At 41.1% G+C, this 17,424-nt stretch overlaps 1 protein-coding gene across 1 annotated transcript in view; it reads left to right on the top strand.

Moving 5' to 3' along the window:
* The window catches only part of LOC121442187 (signal transducer and activator of transcription 4), an 84,223-nt gene that overhangs the window by 44,732 nt on the left and 22,067 nt on the right, over positions 1 to 17,424 (top strand). The window contains exons 4-10 of the mRNA XM_041643629.1: positions 2,187 to 2,285; positions 5,908 to 6,000; positions 8,875 to 8,953; positions 12,479 to 12,564; positions 14,536 to 14,687; positions 16,404 to 16,562; positions 17,197 to 17,289. Coding sequence (XP_041499563.1) covers positions 2,187 to 2,285; positions 5,908 to 6,000; positions 8,875 to 8,953; positions 12,479 to 12,564; positions 14,536 to 14,687; positions 16,404 to 16,562; positions 17,197 to 17,289 — 761 coding nt within the window. The remainder of the gene's footprint in view (positions 1 to 2,186; positions 2,286 to 5,907; positions 6,001 to 8,874; positions 8,954 to 12,478; positions 12,565 to 14,535; positions 14,688 to 16,403; positions 16,563 to 17,196; positions 17,290 to 17,424) is intronic.

Genomic DNA, 17,424 nt, shown 5'->3' with positions numbered 1-17,424 from the left:
TTAGAGATCAGACCTCTGATGTGGGGTTGGTGAAGATCTTTTCCTATTCTTTAGGGTGCTGTTTTGTCTTGTTGACTGTGTCCTTTGATTTACAGAAGCTTCTCAGTTTCGGGGGGTCCCACTTATTAATTGTTTCTCTCAGTGTCTGTGCTACTGGGGTTATATTCAGGAAGTGGTTTCCTGTGCCAATGCATTCAAGTGTACTTCCCACTTTCTCTTCTATGAGGTTCAGTGTGGTTGGTTTTATGTTGAGGTCTTTGAACCATCTGGACTTGACTTTTGTGTACAGCAATAGATATGGATCTATTTTCATTCTTCTACATGTTGATATCCATTTATGCCACCACCATTTGTTAAATATGCTTTCTTTTTTCCATTTTATATTTTTTGCTTCTTTGTTAAAAAGTCAGGTGTTCATAGGTATGCGGATTGATATCTGGGTTCTATTGGTCCTCCTGTCTGTTCTTATGCCAGTACCAGCCTGTTTTCAGTACTGTAGCTCTGTAGTAAAGTTTGAAGTCAGAGATTGTGATGCCTCCAGAAGTTCCTTTATTGTACAGGATTGTTTTGGCTTTCTGGTTTTTTTGTTTTGTTTTGTTTTTCCATATGAAGTTGAGTATTATTCTTTTGAGGTCTATGGAGAATTTTACTGGGATTTTGATGGGCATTGCATTGAATCTGTAGATTGCTTTTGGTAAGATTGCCATTTTTACTTTGTTAATTCTACCTACCCAAGAGAATGGGAGATCTTTCCATTTTTCTGGTATCTTTTTCAATTTCTTTCTTCAAAGATTTAAAGTTCTTCTTATACAGGTCTTTCACTTGTTTGGTTAGAGTTACTCCGAGATATTTTATGCTATTTGTGGCTATTGTGAAAAGTGATGTTTCTCTGATTTCTTCCTCAGTCCATTTATCATCTGTTTACAGGAGGGCTGCTAATTTTTTTGAGTTAATCTTGTATCCTGCTATATTACTGAAGGTGTTCATGAGTTGTAGAAGTTCCTTGGTAGAATTTTTGGGGTCCCTTATGTAAACTATCCTATCATCAGCACATGGTGAGAGTTTGACTTCTTCTTTTCCAATTTGTATCCCCTTGATCTGAAGGAAAAGATGTTTAAAGAGTGGATATGGAAGAACGGGAACCAGAATAACTGGTTTTTACCCCAGTTTCACATGTGGAAATGATAATTGACACAGAATCTAAAATACTACCGCAGAAGTCACAGCCACAATAAATGTTTACAACCAACAACCTTCATTTTCTCTCCAGAAAGATCCTTTGGTTCAGTTGTCTGTTTAATCTACTTTTAATTGGTGTTAATTTTCGACTTTTTGGACTGCTAACTTTTCTGCCATTGACCTTTTGACCATTTCATGGGTATCAGTACCCCCTCAAGAGAAGAGGGCAGAGATTCAATTAGCATGCTTGCCTCTTATGCCTCTTGCTAATCTTGCCTCAAGAAAGTCTGGTAAGGAGGTTTTAACACTCCTAGCTAAATTATGGTTTTTCAGGCTAGAAAACACAGTTCTTGCGGGTAAGACAAATGAGCGCACACCCATTGCTGGGCACTGCGACTACCTAAAGAGATTCACGACTTTCATTTACAGAAATATATCTGATGGCTCAATAGTGCCTCAGGCTGCCAATTAACAACATATTAACCTTGGCAATACAATATATACATGCTTCAATATCCAAGATATCAGGGCTGAAAAGTGGGTTTGGTTTCGCTTGAGTATAATGTTAGTTATGAGTTAGTTAACTAGTTAGTTAGTTAGTTATAATTGACGTGAATGCCATCAACTGGGGATCTCAGGATAGTCAGTTAGCCTGAAGCAGTAAGCTACCACATGCACAGCTATAACCCTTTTGGTCCTGGAGAACTCACAGGGACATAACCACTCTGTCCAAAACCTACCTAGCGCCTAAGTCAGCTGACCTGCCAGTGTGTTCAGGGCTTTGATAAAGAAGTCTCAAAGAACTTCTGCTTGGACTTTGAAAGCAAAGAGAGGAACATTTTTCTCCTTAAGAGTCTAGGTTTCCATGACATTGCAAGCGAATAGACATGGAACAGATCCCAAATAATTATTTGGGAGATTATTACAGGTTGTTAAGTACAACATTTCCTTATGACATATGTGTGTCTTCAAGGCCTTTTATGCTGCCTGTTTTTGCTATTTTTCAGGGAAAGTTTCACGGAAATCCCATGCATGTAGCTGTGGTCATCTCAAATTGTTTAAGGGAAGAGAGAAGAATATTGGCTGCAGCCAACATGCCTATCCAGGTAATGTTTTCTGATCCGTAATCATATGCATTATCCATCGCCTTGCTGGCTTGTCAGGTCATATTCTCTGAGTTTGTAATCTTGCTTTCTCCTTGAGTTCAATCTTCTGCAAAATCAGGGTCTTCTTCTGTGTTGTTGGTGCCACCAGCCTTCCTGGCACTCATGCTCAAGGTCTTGGACTCATCTTTGAGAAGTTTCTTGTCTTTTTTTCCCATATTGGCATAATTACCAAATCTTTTTAAATTCCTGGGTTTTTTTTCCTTTTGGCTATGGGGTTTTATGTAGTGCTGGCTGGCTTTGAGCTCACTGTGTAGCCGAGGCTGGCCTTGAACTCACTGTGTAGCCGAGGGTGGCCTTGAACTCACTGTGTAGCTGAGGCTGGCCTTGAACTCACTGTGTAGCCGAGGGTGGCCTTGTACTTGGACTTTTTCAGTCCTCCTCCCAAGTGCTGGGATCACAGATATGTAGCACCCAGACAAACTACTCTAGATATCTTTCTGTTTTCATGGCTAACTTCTAGTCCAAGATCTTACAGTATTAATCTAGGAAGGCAGCGACCACATTTCAGTTAGGTTCCCAGCTCCGCTTTGGACTCCGCCTCTCTGGCACGTCTGTCTTCACCGGCTGATCTTGATTGACACTCCCGAGTCTAAGCTGCTACTCCACCGACAGGAGTTTTGATTTACAGAAACTCCCTAAGTGCTTATTTGCCTTAATGTAATTTACAATATATTTTATCTCATTCTTCTGAATGTGGTAAGAACCTAGCAAAGATAAGTAGGGGAATCAACAATCTCTAAGGCACACTTTTTCCGTTAATCCTCTAAGTTCATAAAACAATACATTTTCTAAATGGCATTCTCCGTACTTTAGTGACTCATACAACTTATGAAGATCTAATGAAAGTAGCTCTTAAACTATTAAAACTTCTAGAAAACATCATACTGAGTGAGGTAACCCAGACCCAGAAAGACAAATATAACATGTACTCACTCATAAGTGGCTTTTAGACATAAAGCAAAGAAAAACCGGCCTACAATTCACAATCCCAGAGAACCTAGACAACAAAGAGGACCCTAAGAGAGACATACATGGATCTAATCTACATGAGAAGTAGAAATTAGAAAAAGACAAAATAGCCTGAGTAAAATGGGAGCATGGGGATCATGGGAGGGGTTAGAAGAGGAGTGGGGAGGGAGGGGAACAGAGAAAAATATATAGCCCAGAAAAACAATTAAAGAAACTTCTAAGGGGCTGGAAAGATGGCTCAGAGGTTAAGAGCACTGGCTGCTCTTCCAGAGGTCCTAAGTTCAATTCCCAGCAACCACATGGTGGCTCGCAACCCTCTGCAATACATCCCAGCAGGCATACATGCAGGCAGAACACTGTATACATAACAAATAAATCTTTAAAAAAAAAACAGCAAAAAGACTTCTAGTCACTATCAGGGTATGGATGTTTTTGTAAGACTTTTGAGTTTTAATAGCTTATTCTCGGGTGATGAAGAACTACCGGTATTGTTTTCATTTGGAAGCTCCAGTTTAGGGCTGTCCTTTTTTTAATTTTACTTCATTTTATTATTTTTATTTGAGAAGGGTTTCTCTGTGTAGCAGTCCTAGCTATCCTGGAACTCGCTTTGTAGATCAGGCTGACCTGGAACTCACAGAAATCCACCTGCCTCTGCCTCCTAAGTGCTGGGATTACAGGCGTGCGCCACCACTGCCCAGCTGGGGCTGTCCGTTTTTTTCTGCCTGTCGCATATACAGTTGTCCCGTCTCCTCTCTGTGTCTCTTTTTCTCCTGCTCGCAGTCTTTGCCTCCTCTTTCACGGATGCGTGCCCTCCACTGCCTCCAAATGTTAGCTACTAGTCAAATCAGAATGTTTAAGTACATACTAATCAAAGTAACTCTGAAAATACGTTGCTATTGCATGCTATCATAAACAAAGGATTTCTTTAAGTTTCAAGTACATAGACAAATCACAGGACAATGGAGATGAGTGTGGGAGAGGGAAGGCTTTCCTAATCAGAAGAATGCAGTATAGTTAAGAGCGCTCCATCGCTCCTTTGGGAACTGAGAGCATGGGTTTTCCTTGAGGTCCCGCCAGGACTCTGCAGTGCCTTGTCAAGTCACCCTTTCCAACCTCGCTCTCTGCTCAGCTCTGCGGTGCAGGGGCTGCTTACCCATCTTGGTCTCGTCTTCAGACAGCTGGGAGCTTTGCGTTTCAGGGCCATCCTCACTCAGTGTTAGACCGTTAGCGTGGCCAAGATACAGGGCTTGGGGGAGCCCCTTGGCCTTTCTGCTTACCTGAATCGTTTCCCCCCGATTCCTTCACTAAATTCCCTTTGCTGTCAAGTAAAAATGAATCCTAGCTCAGCAGGTGCGATGCCTCAGTTGCTGATGGAAGCCCAAGTTAGTGTGAACCTATAACACTAATTTAAAATTACAAGAGTCATGGGAATAGACTGTAGGAAATTATGGACTTTTTTCCTTTAAGCCATGAGGTAGGAGCTAGAGAGATGGCTCCACAGTTAAGAGCACTTGCTGTTCTTAACAGAGGACCCAGTTCAGTTTCTGGCACCCACACTGGGTAGCTCCCAACCTCCCATAGTTCCAGCTGCAGGGCATCAGACTTCTAGACTCTGCTCCAACTGCACAGATGTGGTACATACCATATACACACACATACACACACACACATGCACACACAAAGATAAAATCTTTTTAAAATCATAAAATGACACATAATTTTGCGATTTAGTGTTAATATTACATTTTGGTATATGTGTTATTCTTGTCATATCTACTTAATTCCAAGTATCTATGCATGTATTCATATACTTACAGGTATATACCTACATGCATCTCTAAGTAGAAATTATGTCTAGTATTTTGTAATCTGCTTAGTTGCTTAGATTATAATACTGTCTACGTCATGTCAATTAGTACTTTTCACAGTGCCCAGACCCAGACCTTTCTCTAAGGCCCCAGTGAAAGGACAAAGGGAACTTTAGTTCTGTGTCCTTGTTGAGAAGTGGACTTGTCAAGGTTGGTTAGGGCTGGAGCCTTGGAGGAACCACGGTTGTGGCCTCTGGAGACCTGACTCTTTCCCCTGGACTGTGGTTTTCTGTCCTTAGACAACTGTCTAAGGTATCCCGTGTTCGCTTTTTCAACATTGTCTTACTTAGCTCTCTCCTTACCTTGGCTTCCCCCTCCCTGCATGCATATATGTATGTATGTATATATGTGCATATATAATGGTTATACATAATGGTGATATATACATATACACACAAATATATATAACCATCTGTACAGGAATAAGGACACAGAACTGACATTCTCTTTGTCTTTTCGTCATGGCATCTGAGAAAAATCTTGAGTTGGTCTAACTGTGGACGCTACAAGCTCAATTTCTTTCCGTGCTGGGTGTTGGGAACCTGGAGCCCGGTGCCTTCTCTGTCAGTAGGGCCACATGCCCAGCTCTTTCAGCGTGAGTTTTAATGGCTGTAGAGTATTATGTATCTCATTTATCCAAACCTCAAGTCAAAATAGTATATCCTTGACAATAACCATAAACATGCTTTATCAACAACTGAAATTTCAAGACATTCTTTTTGCAGGGACCTCTGGAGAAGTCCTTACAAAGTTCTTCGGTATCGGAAAGACAGAGAAACGTGGAGCATAAAGTGGCTGCCATTAAAAACAGTGTTCAGGTGAGTGGCCTCAGGTAGCCGCCTGGAAAGGCTAGGGGCAGCCTGTGTGCCACAGGCCAGTGCGGACAGGTCTCAGAGGACAGTGGGTTTCCCTCACGCTGTGCTTGTATAGGAAAGGTTTCCTTGAGGAGGCTTTTAAACTCAACCTGCTTCTAGGACCAAGCTCGCCCATTATCTGTGTCTTCTAGAGTAAGTTGAGTAACTTGTCGCCGGGCAGTGGTGGCGCACGCCTTTAATCCCAGCACTCGGGAGGCAGAGGCAGGCGGATCTCTGTGAGTTCGAGGCCAGCCTGGTCTACAAGAGCTAGTTCCAGGACAGGAACCAGAAGCTATGGAGAAACCCTGTCTCGAAAAAATCCAAAAAAAAAAAAAAAAAAAAAAAAGAAGTGTATCCCATTTCATCTAATTGGGCTCTCTATTCTTTTATTTTTCTGTATCTGTAGAACCCATTATATCACTCATTTCCTTTAATATTAGTACACACCTCCTCCCCATCGGTCTTATTCTAGATGTTACTTTCATTGATTTAGAAAAGATTATTTTTAAGTAAGACAAACCTTCCACTGTGTTGACTAGAAAGATCAAACCAATTTCCCTTTCCAGAACCTAGGCAGTATTCATTTACTTGTTGGTTTTTTTATGGAAATAATAATTCTCTAAAACTAAACCAACTACAGGCAAGGTAAAGCTCTCGGTCCACTGGCCGAATTGTAGGCAGAGTTTAAGTGAATGGCCTTCTAAGCTTTTGCTTCCAGTCCTGCAGTTTAATCATCTTCCATAAAAAGTAAAGAAGCAGACATGCCTTTGCTCCCATCCTCACCAAAAAACAATTAGACCCTCAAGGTGAACCTCAGGCCAATGCCTGAGCATACTATGATGCTAAATCATAGACTGTACCGACTCCATGAATGTGTAAAAGCAGACAGGGGCTGTTATATTGTATTGCAATGAGGATACTTCTACACATTAATCAAAGCACACAGTCTACAGTACTTTTTGTGGGTAGTGGTGTATGTTAGGTCTGCATCCAGGACTTGGTGCGTGCTAAGCCAGTTTTCTACACTGAGCTCCATGGTCCCAGGATTCGTTGTTAACCCCTAAGAAGTCTGGTATAACCAAAGTGCCCCACGTATAGCTCTGCCTTGATCCTTCCCTCAGGCTCATAGACCATCCCAGTTCTGTGACTATCGGCTGCCAAGGGCTTCTTTGAAATAGTCTGTCCAGGGAACACTAGGCCGTCTTAAGACATGGAGGGAAGGACACAGCCGGAGAAGGAACACCCAACACTGCTCTCAAGTTGGTGTTAACTCTGTGGTGCTGGTGATCACGGCCCTGACTTCCTTGTGGGCTAAAAGCCAAAGCCCAGTACACACCACCTGGTTGCTGAGCTCCTTCCTCTCTGTCCCTGTTCAGCAAGTCCTTTCCGAGAACACACCCTCAAGATCTCAACTATTATGACTAAGCAGGACACATGAATGGGTTTGGAGTAAAGTCAAAAACAGAAATAAGCAATGCAGACATCTCTCAAGATGTAGAAAGAAAAACTGTTGAGGCAGAATTGTCGTAAACGGTGCTTCTCTGATTCTTTTTTCTTTTTTTTCTTTCTTTCTTTCTTTCTTAATTTATTTATTTATGTATTAAAGATTCTGTCTCTTCCCCGCCACCGCCTCCCATTTCCCTCCCCCTCCCCCAATCAAGTCCCCCTCCCTTGTCAGCCCAAAGAGCAATCAGGGTTCCCTGCCCTGTGGGAAGTCATTCTTGTACACTAGCACAGAGCAGAACCCAACCCTGAGAGGACAAAAGGATCCGTTTTCTCCAGCAAACGAAGCTATGTGATTAGCAGCCCCTGTAACTAATTGAGAAATGAGGGGAAAGATGTGGAAAGATTTCCTAAGCAAGCAGAAGAGAGTTGGGAGAGCTAGATAGCTCAGTGATTATGGCACTTGCTGCTCTTTTATTTTTATTGCTTTTATTGTGCTGTATATTTTTCTCTACTCTACTCCCTTCTTCCTCTCTCCTCTTCTACCCTCTCTCATGATCCCCACACTTCCAATTTACTCAGGAGATCTGGTCTTTTTCTACTTCCCATGTAGATTAGATCCATGTATGTCTTTCTTAGGATCCTCTTTGTTGTCTAGGTTCTCTGGGGTGTTGAATTATAGGCTGGTTTTTCTTTACTTTATGTCTAAAAGCCACTTATGAGTGAATACATATTATATTTTTTTCTTAGTCTGGGTTACCTCAATATGTTTCTTTCTAGATCCATCCATTTACCTGCAAATTTTAAGATGTCATTGTTTTTTTTCTGCTGTGTAGTACTCCATTGTGTAAATGTACCACATTTTTTTCTTATCCATCCTTCAGTCAGGGGGCATTTAGGTTGTTTCCAGGTTCTGGCTATGACAAACAAAGCTGCTATGAACATAGCTGAGCACATATCCTTGGGTCATGATTGAGCATTCTTTGGATATATACTCAAAACTGGTATTGCTGGGTCTTGAGGTTAAGTTGTTTTCTAATGCAGAGGACCTATGTTTGGTTCCCACTTGGCAGTTCACAACTCTCTGGCCCTCCAGTTTGGGAGGATCTAAAGCCCTCTCCTGGGCTTCTCAAACACTGCATGCATGTGTGCTCATAAACATAAAATATAAATAAATATTTCTTTGAGTGTAAGAGCCCATTTAACGTGGTCTTCCAGCAGAATGCAGTTTTCCTGTGGTGGAGCTCTCTGGACGTGTAGGCTCCTGACAGATGCTGTTGGAGGCTGGGATCTCCAGTGTATTGTTTAGAAGTACATATAATGTTTCTATGGTGTGTATAAACATTGCAAAATAGTTTAGTATTTCCTTTTGAGCATGCTCTCTTTTGTATAAAGATGACAGAACAAGACACCAAATACTTAGAAGATCTGCAAGATGAATTTGACTACAGATATAAAACAATTCAGACAATGGGTAAGTTATTGCTTTGTCTATAACTATACATAGGGACATAAAAGTAACATGATTATTAAGGTTCTCCGCTGGTAAGAGTAAAGTTGCAAGCAACCTTGATCTTCCTTCTCTGGGTCCCCCACCAGTTTCATTTTTGAAAAATGAAGACAAGGAATATTTCCAGTTTTGCTTTTTCCTCCTCTCCGTTTAAGTTATAAACACATATTTATCTACTAACCAATTCAAAGCACATTACACGTTACATGAGAAATAATATTCACTACAACAAGTGTCTCCCCGTGGAAGAATATTCTAAGGTATCAGGACTTCAGGGCTGGGTATGTTGCACATGCTTAGAATCCCAACGATTGGGAGGCTGGAGCAGGAGGAAGGAGAATTGGAAGCCATCCTGAGATACATAGCAAGAAACTTCCTCAAAAGAAAAATAAAACTAAACTAATAAAAATAAAAACAATCATCTAGTACAGTCAGTAAGTTACTGATATTAAACGAGTTCTTATAAAGTAGAACTCTGCTTCATAGAAAAAATTGCAATATAGATAAAAGTATTAAAAATAAAAACCACACGAAGTCTCATAATCTACAGATAAAGATGGTAAAAATGTCTTATGTCTTCTCTACGTAGTCAAAAACATGTATATCTATGTATTTATCTCTCAAAGTACTAGACATTATATATATTATTGTGTATGAATTTTTAAAGTTTTATTTTTAAGTATTTCTAAAACATAATTTTAACAATTGAATAAATTTCAAAAACAAAGATACTGAATTTGACTCTGTACTTACACATTAATCTTGTTTATAGTTAGATGATTATAGTTATAAAGCAAATAGTTATAGTTAGATGGATGGAGAAAATGAAAATATTTTTAAGACCTGATCTAAATAAGCAATAGTAAATTGGTACTCTGTGATGTGATTATTGGGATAACTGTTGAGATTCTAGTTGGTTCTGTCTGGATTAGTTGACAGGTCTATGCCGGCATAGATTTGTTGGTTTTGGAAATCATACTTTGCTGTGTCAGCCAATGGAGGACTTTAGACATGTGTCTTATATACATTTTTGATGCTGAAAAGAGCAGCTTTTAGAAGAAAGCATTTAATTCGAGCTTGCTCATAGTTTCAGAGGGTTAGTCCATTATCACGGAGGGGTGTGTGGTGGCATGCAGGCAGGTGAGGGAACAGTAGCTGCGAGCTACATCCTGAGCCATAGGCAGAGAAAGAGAGAGAGGCTCTGGACCTGGCATGAGGTTTCAAAACCTCACTGTCTATCCCCAGTGACACACCTCCTCCAACGAGGCCTCAACTTCTGTAGTCCTTCCCAAACAATTCTACTGACTGGGAATCAAGCATTCAAACTGTAAACAGAGATTGCACTTTAGTTCCTGGCCACCCACACCCGAATCATCACACAAAAACTATATTAATTACATCACTGTTTGGCCTATTTGCTCAGGCTTCTTATTAATTAGCTCTTACATCTTAAATTAACACATTTCTATTATTTTGTATTTTATCACAAGGCTTGTGGTTTGTTACCTCTTGCTTCTGGGGCAGATACATGGTATCGCCATGACTCCACCTTCTTTCTTCTCTATCTCTGCTTGGATTTCCCACATTGCTCTATTCTGCCCTGCCAAAGCAGCTTCTTTATTAACCAATGGTAATAAAACATATTCACAATGTACAGAGGGGAATCCCGTATCATAAACATATGAGTTATGGGACTATTCTCATCCAAACCATAATAGGGAAAGATGTAATATTTTTACAATTTTCTTTCTTTTAAAAACAAATGGTTTTTAAAAGAAACCAATATAAACATCTATATTTTTATGGAATCCCCTTTAACCATTCAAACGTTATTAAGACAAACCTAGAAGGCAGTATAGGTGACCATTACCAAATGCCTAATTTTCTGAAGAAGGTGTTTTGTGTTCTTCTGTCATCTTCTGGATGTCAAGACTGCCTTGAAATATTTAAAATGTTCATGATTATTTACATGTTCGAATTTTCTCTTTAGAAGAAATTACACTGCTTAGGTTTAATCACTTATCAAAGGGAGCCATGATCCTAGAAAAGTCGGGAAACACTGACTAGTTCATCAAGTGGCATTGAAGACAGATGGATTCCAATTTCCACATAAGCTGTGAAGTTTAAGAATTACAATATAGCATGATACTCTAGACAATAAAACTATTTTGAGTGTAGCATTTTTTTATCTATGTTACCTCAACACTTCTTACTTTTCACGTATATTGTAAGGAGTTTAAAAACGAATTCCAAGGTGGTGGTTTACACCTATAACCCAGTATGTGGGAGGTGGAGGCAAGAAGAATTTAAGGTCACTCTCAGCCACACAGGAGTATAAGGCCAGCCTGGGTTGTGTGACAGCCCACTATAAACAGACAGACACCAAAAAATGGTTTATTTTTATTTTTTATTTTTGGATTTTTGAGACAGGGTTTCTCTGTAGCTTTTTTTTGGGCAAAAATGGTTTTAAATGACCATTTTTAATTACTTAAATCAACAAGTATTTTCCCTACGTGGATATAAGTGAAATGAAAGAAAACAAATTATCTTGTTAATTTAATAAGATAACAAATTACGAATGAGTGAAAGAGAAACAAATTAGAGAGAAAACTGGAAAGTATTGGCTAATGAAATTTCAGTGAATAAAGCAATATACACACAACATTTTACTGTGAGTAGCACTGAAGAAATGGAGAATTTGTGAGCTGTCAAAACCAGAAATAACATCCTGAAGATTAATGATATTTGTAGAGAAATTTGGAACGGTGGTTTTGTTGGCTTTTTTTAAATTATTTTTAAGATAAGCATCCTCAGCCTTCCGCACTTACTGTGTATACCAATATTCAAACTAAGAAGTATGGTATTGGTTTATGGCATATCTTCCCATTCAGGGGGCTAAATGATTTTTCATTTTGGTTCATTTTCTGTACTTTTCCCTGACCAGTTCTGCTGTGAGACTATTCCATTTTGTAAAATGGAAAAGTAGAGATTTTAGCTTTACTAGTTCTTGTAGGTTCATTAAGACTAACTAACTCTCCCATGCAGAGAATGAACGGATTGGGGAGAAAATGGGGAGAGGCCATAGAAGGAGTCTCATGATTTAATCACGAGCACAGGGAATCCCCCTTTTCCTTAAATCTAACCAGCATTTTTTTCCTTAGTGCAGGCAGAACCAGTAAAACAAGCCCTTACAAAACCTTCCTTTGTCTACCACCAAAAACTGAGTGTCAGATGAAGAGCATCCTTCTTCCGGCACATAGATAGATGTAAGGTCTCTGTGCACACTTGGCTGGAATCCTTCCTGGCAGGATAAGAACATTCCCAGATTGGCCTTCCCTGCTCAACACCAGGAGTCCATGTTGTCTCTGACAGCATAGGTCCCTGGTCCTGCCCAGGGTGTGGGGGTGGATTGAGATGGATTTGGCTTGGGGGACTAAAAGGCTTGCCCCAGAGGTGAGTATTCTGAATCTGGCCTCCTTTCCTTTGCAGACCATGGTGAGAAGAACAGCATTCTAATGAACCAGGAAGTTTTGACACTGCAAGAAATGCTTAATAGCCTGGACTTCAAGAGAAAGGTGGGTGGCGAACTTTAAATCGGCCAGTTTGCCTGGCTTTTTTCCCCTAAACCTCATCTTACTGAAAATAATCAAGGCCTCAGATTTTATCAGTTCCATTTACACTGAACGAAAACAAGGAGGTGTTTCCAGAAACTGTCCTCCCTGACTGAGTACACTTGAGTAGCCATCCTGCTCCACGCCCCCCTGGCCTCTGAAATGCTGCTGGAGGTATCATGAACTTAAAACAGAAGGTGTACCGAGTTTTATTGTTTACTGTTTAGCATGCTGAAGTGGGTTATACTACACATTTATAATTAAAAATTGCTCGATGACTTAAAACCTTATTGGAAAGAATACTATGTTCTATATTTTCTTCTGAGGATGAGATTGTTAAATATTTTCCCATTTATAAAATCTTCCAAACTCAAGTGTCATTTGTTGGCAACCAAGCATACATATTTTTTGACTCAATGAAATATTTTCAAGAGATTAAATATTCTTATTTCAATTTTCTCCCTGTCTTTAAAAGGCAATGCCATTGGGATTTAACCAATAACTGGTTCATTTCTAAGCAATCACTTTTCAGTGAATGAACTTACATGATTCCATATAAGTTTATTTCACTTTAAATTGATTATAAATATAACTAGGAATATATATATACATATACATATATGTATATATATGTATATGTATATATATGTGTATATATATATATATTGCAAGCGTGCAAGGAATTAATCCACATGTAAGCCTTTTTATGGAAAATCCGTTTACATTTTACATGTACCATCTTATTTTGTTTGAGAAACAGAATTTGAGAAGGAACTCTGAAAATAACTTAGCTCATCCACCCAGTTACATATATGAGAAACCTAAGTATAGTAAGGCAAATGCTTTGCTCAGGCTCGCAGTGTTGTTGAAGACCCGAAGAGAAACTCCATCTCCCGATTCCTGTGCCTAGAAAGTTGCTTCGTGGTGTCTCCACGAGCACAAGTAGAGTCTGCTGAAAAAGTAGCACGGAAAGACCCGAGTTTTAATCAGTGTATTTGCAAATAGATGGACAATCACATTTATTTAAAAAACAAACAATCAAACAAACGTAGAAATAGGCGCTGGAGCAATGGCTCCGGGGTTCAGAGAACTGACTGCTCTCTGGAGGGAACAGGTTCATCACCAGTTGAAACTCCACTCCTTGATGGGGGAGAGTCTTCTGGCTTGTGTTAATTTCATTAGTTAAATAAAGAGACTGCCTTGGCCCTTTAATAGGACATAAAATTGGGTAGGCGGAGTAAACAGAACAGAATGCTGGGAGAAAGAAGCTGAGTCAAGGAGTCGCCATGATTCTCCCACTCCCGACAGACACAGGTTAAGATCTTCCCTGGTAAGCCAGATCCGTGGAGCTACACAGATTATTAGAAATGGGTTAGGTCAATATGTCAGAGCTAGCCAATAAGAGGCTGGAACTAATGGGCCAAGCAGTGCTTAAAAGAATACAGTTTCCGTGTAATTATTTTGTATAAAGCTAGCCGTGCGGGCAGCCGGGTGGCAGGACACAGCCCCCCTGCTCCTATTACAACAACTCCTAGAGGATCAGATACCTCTTCTGGCTTCGGTAGGCACTGCACACACGCACTATCTGGATGTACAGGCAGACACTACACCTGTACACATATAAACAAGCAGAACAAGCAACTGTTCAAATGCCTGTGTACCACAGCAAGGTTCAGTATTGGCGCAGAAGTTCCCATTGGACACACAGAAACTGAAACATGGGAATGTCTACTGTGGCCACAATTCTTGTGACACTACCCAGTTGTAAAGACTTTGACGTTTGAAAAGGCAATGCTAGACCAAGTAGGAGCTAGTCTCGATCCAATGTTTGGCTAATTTTCATCAAGCCTTCATGTCTCAGGTCAGTATGCTGTGTCAGCAAGAGCGTAACCTGGGTGTTGCTGTGTGCATCTCTTTCCCCGCCTCTGGCTTTAGGAAGCCCTCAGTAAGATGACACAGATCGTGAACGAGTCAGACCTGCTGATGAACAACCTGCTGATCGAGGAGCTGCAGGACTGGAAGAGACGGCAGCAGATCGCCTGCATTGGAGGCCCGCTGCACAACGGGCTGGACCAGCTTCAGAACTGGTAAAGCCATTGACTTTAGTTCTAGTGAAAACCACAGGAAGTGCAGGCTTCGGGGTGCTCGCCACGGGTTACACCAAGCACAGAGGCAAAGGAAGCATCTCCCATGCATAACAATTCCTCAGTATTCAGACATTGATAGCTTCAAAGACTCAAATGAGTTTTTTGAAGCCAGCAATGCATTGTCTGCATGGATGTAAGAAAAATTAGCTTCAAAAATCTTTTTAAAATGTGTGTGCCTTATGGTATGAGTTAAACGTTTAGTTTTATGCTTTCAAACACATTCACTTTGTCAAGGATGTTGGTCAGGGTTGCAAACTTTCCATTGGAAAGAATTGGGGACTCTAACACACATCATGACTGTAATTAGTAATAGCTTATAAACTTGAAAATTACTAAGTCGATCTTCTGCTTTTATAAGAAGAAGGTTGTGAGAGACAATACACATGTTTTAGTTTTGATTTGGCCATCCTTCAGTATACAAATATCTCAAAACACCATGTGTAAAACCACAAATATACATAAGGTTTGCTGGCCAGTTAAAAAGAAAGTTCAGCTAGGCAGAGTAACACACACCATCTCAGGGGAGTCGCAAAAGCAGAACAAGACCCTATATAAAAATATAACACCATTTCAAGTTACATAATCTCCAGCAGTCAACAGCAAGGTGTCTCCTCTTAAAACACAGGCCCGCCATTAAATGTAGACACTACCTTTTTAGATTACAAGATAAAATGTTGATAAAGTTTTCTGACTCACCAACAGAAAATAAGACTGTCTGAGAGAGCAATAGAAAAACACACAGAGAAGCCGGATTGTTCCGTTAAAATTTCAAAATTGCTTTCTGAGGGATAATTCCAGAAAATGGAAGTTTGCCATGCCCCTGCTTGCTCGGGCTTACTTCTCAAGAGAAGTAAAGACGCGCATGCCTCATTTTAAAATATACTGACTTTCGTCAATTCTCCAAACCCAGAGAGATCTGCTGTAAAAACAAGACAAGCAACAAAGGGAGCAAGGAAGACCCCAGCCACGGTGCCCACAGTGAAACCCAGCAGGGGTCACAGCTCCTTGCCTGGTCCCTTCTGTCTAATGCTAGAGAGACGAGTTCTATAAGAACCGCTGGGACTACTCTGCTCCTCACACTGGGGCCCCCTCTTCTTCCTAGTCTGTTCCAGTCTTTCTTGGCCTTCACTGGCTAGGACCTAGCTCCTCCCTGCCATCTCTAAGGAAAAATCCACTTGGATCTCAGAAGCAAGCATTCCCAAACACGGTGTGACTTCTGCCGGGATGGTTCAGTCACCGCTGCCTGCTAAAACTCAGGAACAACAAATGTGTGCAGTGGAGAGGGGAGGGAGGGAGGTGGATTTCCACACCACAGTCTCCATGCCTTGTACCCTACACTTTAAGTTGGTTTCTCTCCAAATTCTTCATACACACACTTAACAGGATCTCAAGGCCTATTAAAAGGGATTTGGTTCCAGATGTTGACGATAACTCATAAAGGATGTCTGTAAATTAAAAACCCAAATTAGAAGATATCTAACATGATATATATTAAAAAGAAGAGAAGGTTGAGGAAAAGACAATAATGACTTGTCATAAATCATCATTGGAATTAAATGATTTCTTTAATTCAACCACTTAATCATTTATTATTTAGTTGCTAAACCAGCTCAGTCACTAAGTGGGGACAAACACCTGTCATTTACTGTTCAATAGCTTTACCCTGTTGGCAGAAAGTCTTTTCCAACTCAGACGACAACTGGAGAAGCTAGAGGAGCAATCGACCAAGATGACTTACGAAGGCGACCCCATCCCCAGCCAGAGAGCTCACCTGCTGGAGAGAGCCATCTTCCTGATCTACAACCTTTTCAAGAAGTAAGTGAATCGCTCGCACGTTCACTCGCTGTGACTGTAACACTCGAGGGGTGCGGGGCAGAGTGGGACCGAGTGGTAGGGACCCCAGGAAGCAGTCAGAGAGCCCAGAGAGCCCCAGGACCGCTTTTCCACTCCTGGCTCCTTAATCCGCCGCAGTGTGTGTGTCTCTCGGCAGAGGACTCAAGTTTTCCCGCACGCACGGTACTCGACCGCACCACCCACCTCCTGCTCAGTTTTCACATTTGAGACAAGACGAAGGGTTTCTTCTTGCGAGCGCATCCAAGAAACGAGGGTGGGGAGCACTTTATGGGAATCCTAATTTTAGCACCAGAACTCCCAACATTCAATCCAAAACGGCATGAAATGAAGTCTCTCTTTTGTCATGTGGGATAAGCAGGGATGTTTATTGAGTCCGTAACGGGCAATTAAGATTTGCTGTTGTTAATTCAGACCTTTTCCCTGTTATTTTACACTAACGACTTGAGAAACTGCTGAGGAGACAGGAGGTGGGATGGGGGCGTCAGCATCTTCCAGGTGTAAGAAGTCCGGGCTTTGTGGGGGAAAAAAAATCGCATCCAGTTTCTCTGTGGCTTAAATTTTCAACATTTTCAAACGGTCTTTCTTTCCCATGTAGCTCGTTTGTGGTTGAGCGACAGCCGTGCATGCCGACACACCCTCAGAGGCCGATGGTCCTTAAAACCCTCATACAGTTCACTACCAAACTGAGGTAGGCGGAACACAGTCCGTTCTTTTATATCTCTGGCGCGACAGCCACTGCTAACGAAGGCACCTTCCGTTCAGCCCTTCCTGGTCGAGCACCCGCTGAGAGGCCAGGCCGGACTCTGGCAAGTCCCCGCAGCGG

This window comes from Microtus oregoni, unplaced genomic scaffold (assembly GCF_018167655.1).
Source record: "Microtus oregoni isolate MIOR12 unplaced genomic scaffold, Mior012 000087F_ref0000451, whole genome shotgun sequence".
Taxonomy (NCBI): Eukaryota; Metazoa; Chordata; class Mammalia; order Rodentia; family Cricetidae; genus Microtus; species Microtus oregoni.
Note: the sequence above shows the minus strand (reverse complement) of the source record. Positions and strands in the feature narration are given on the sequence as shown.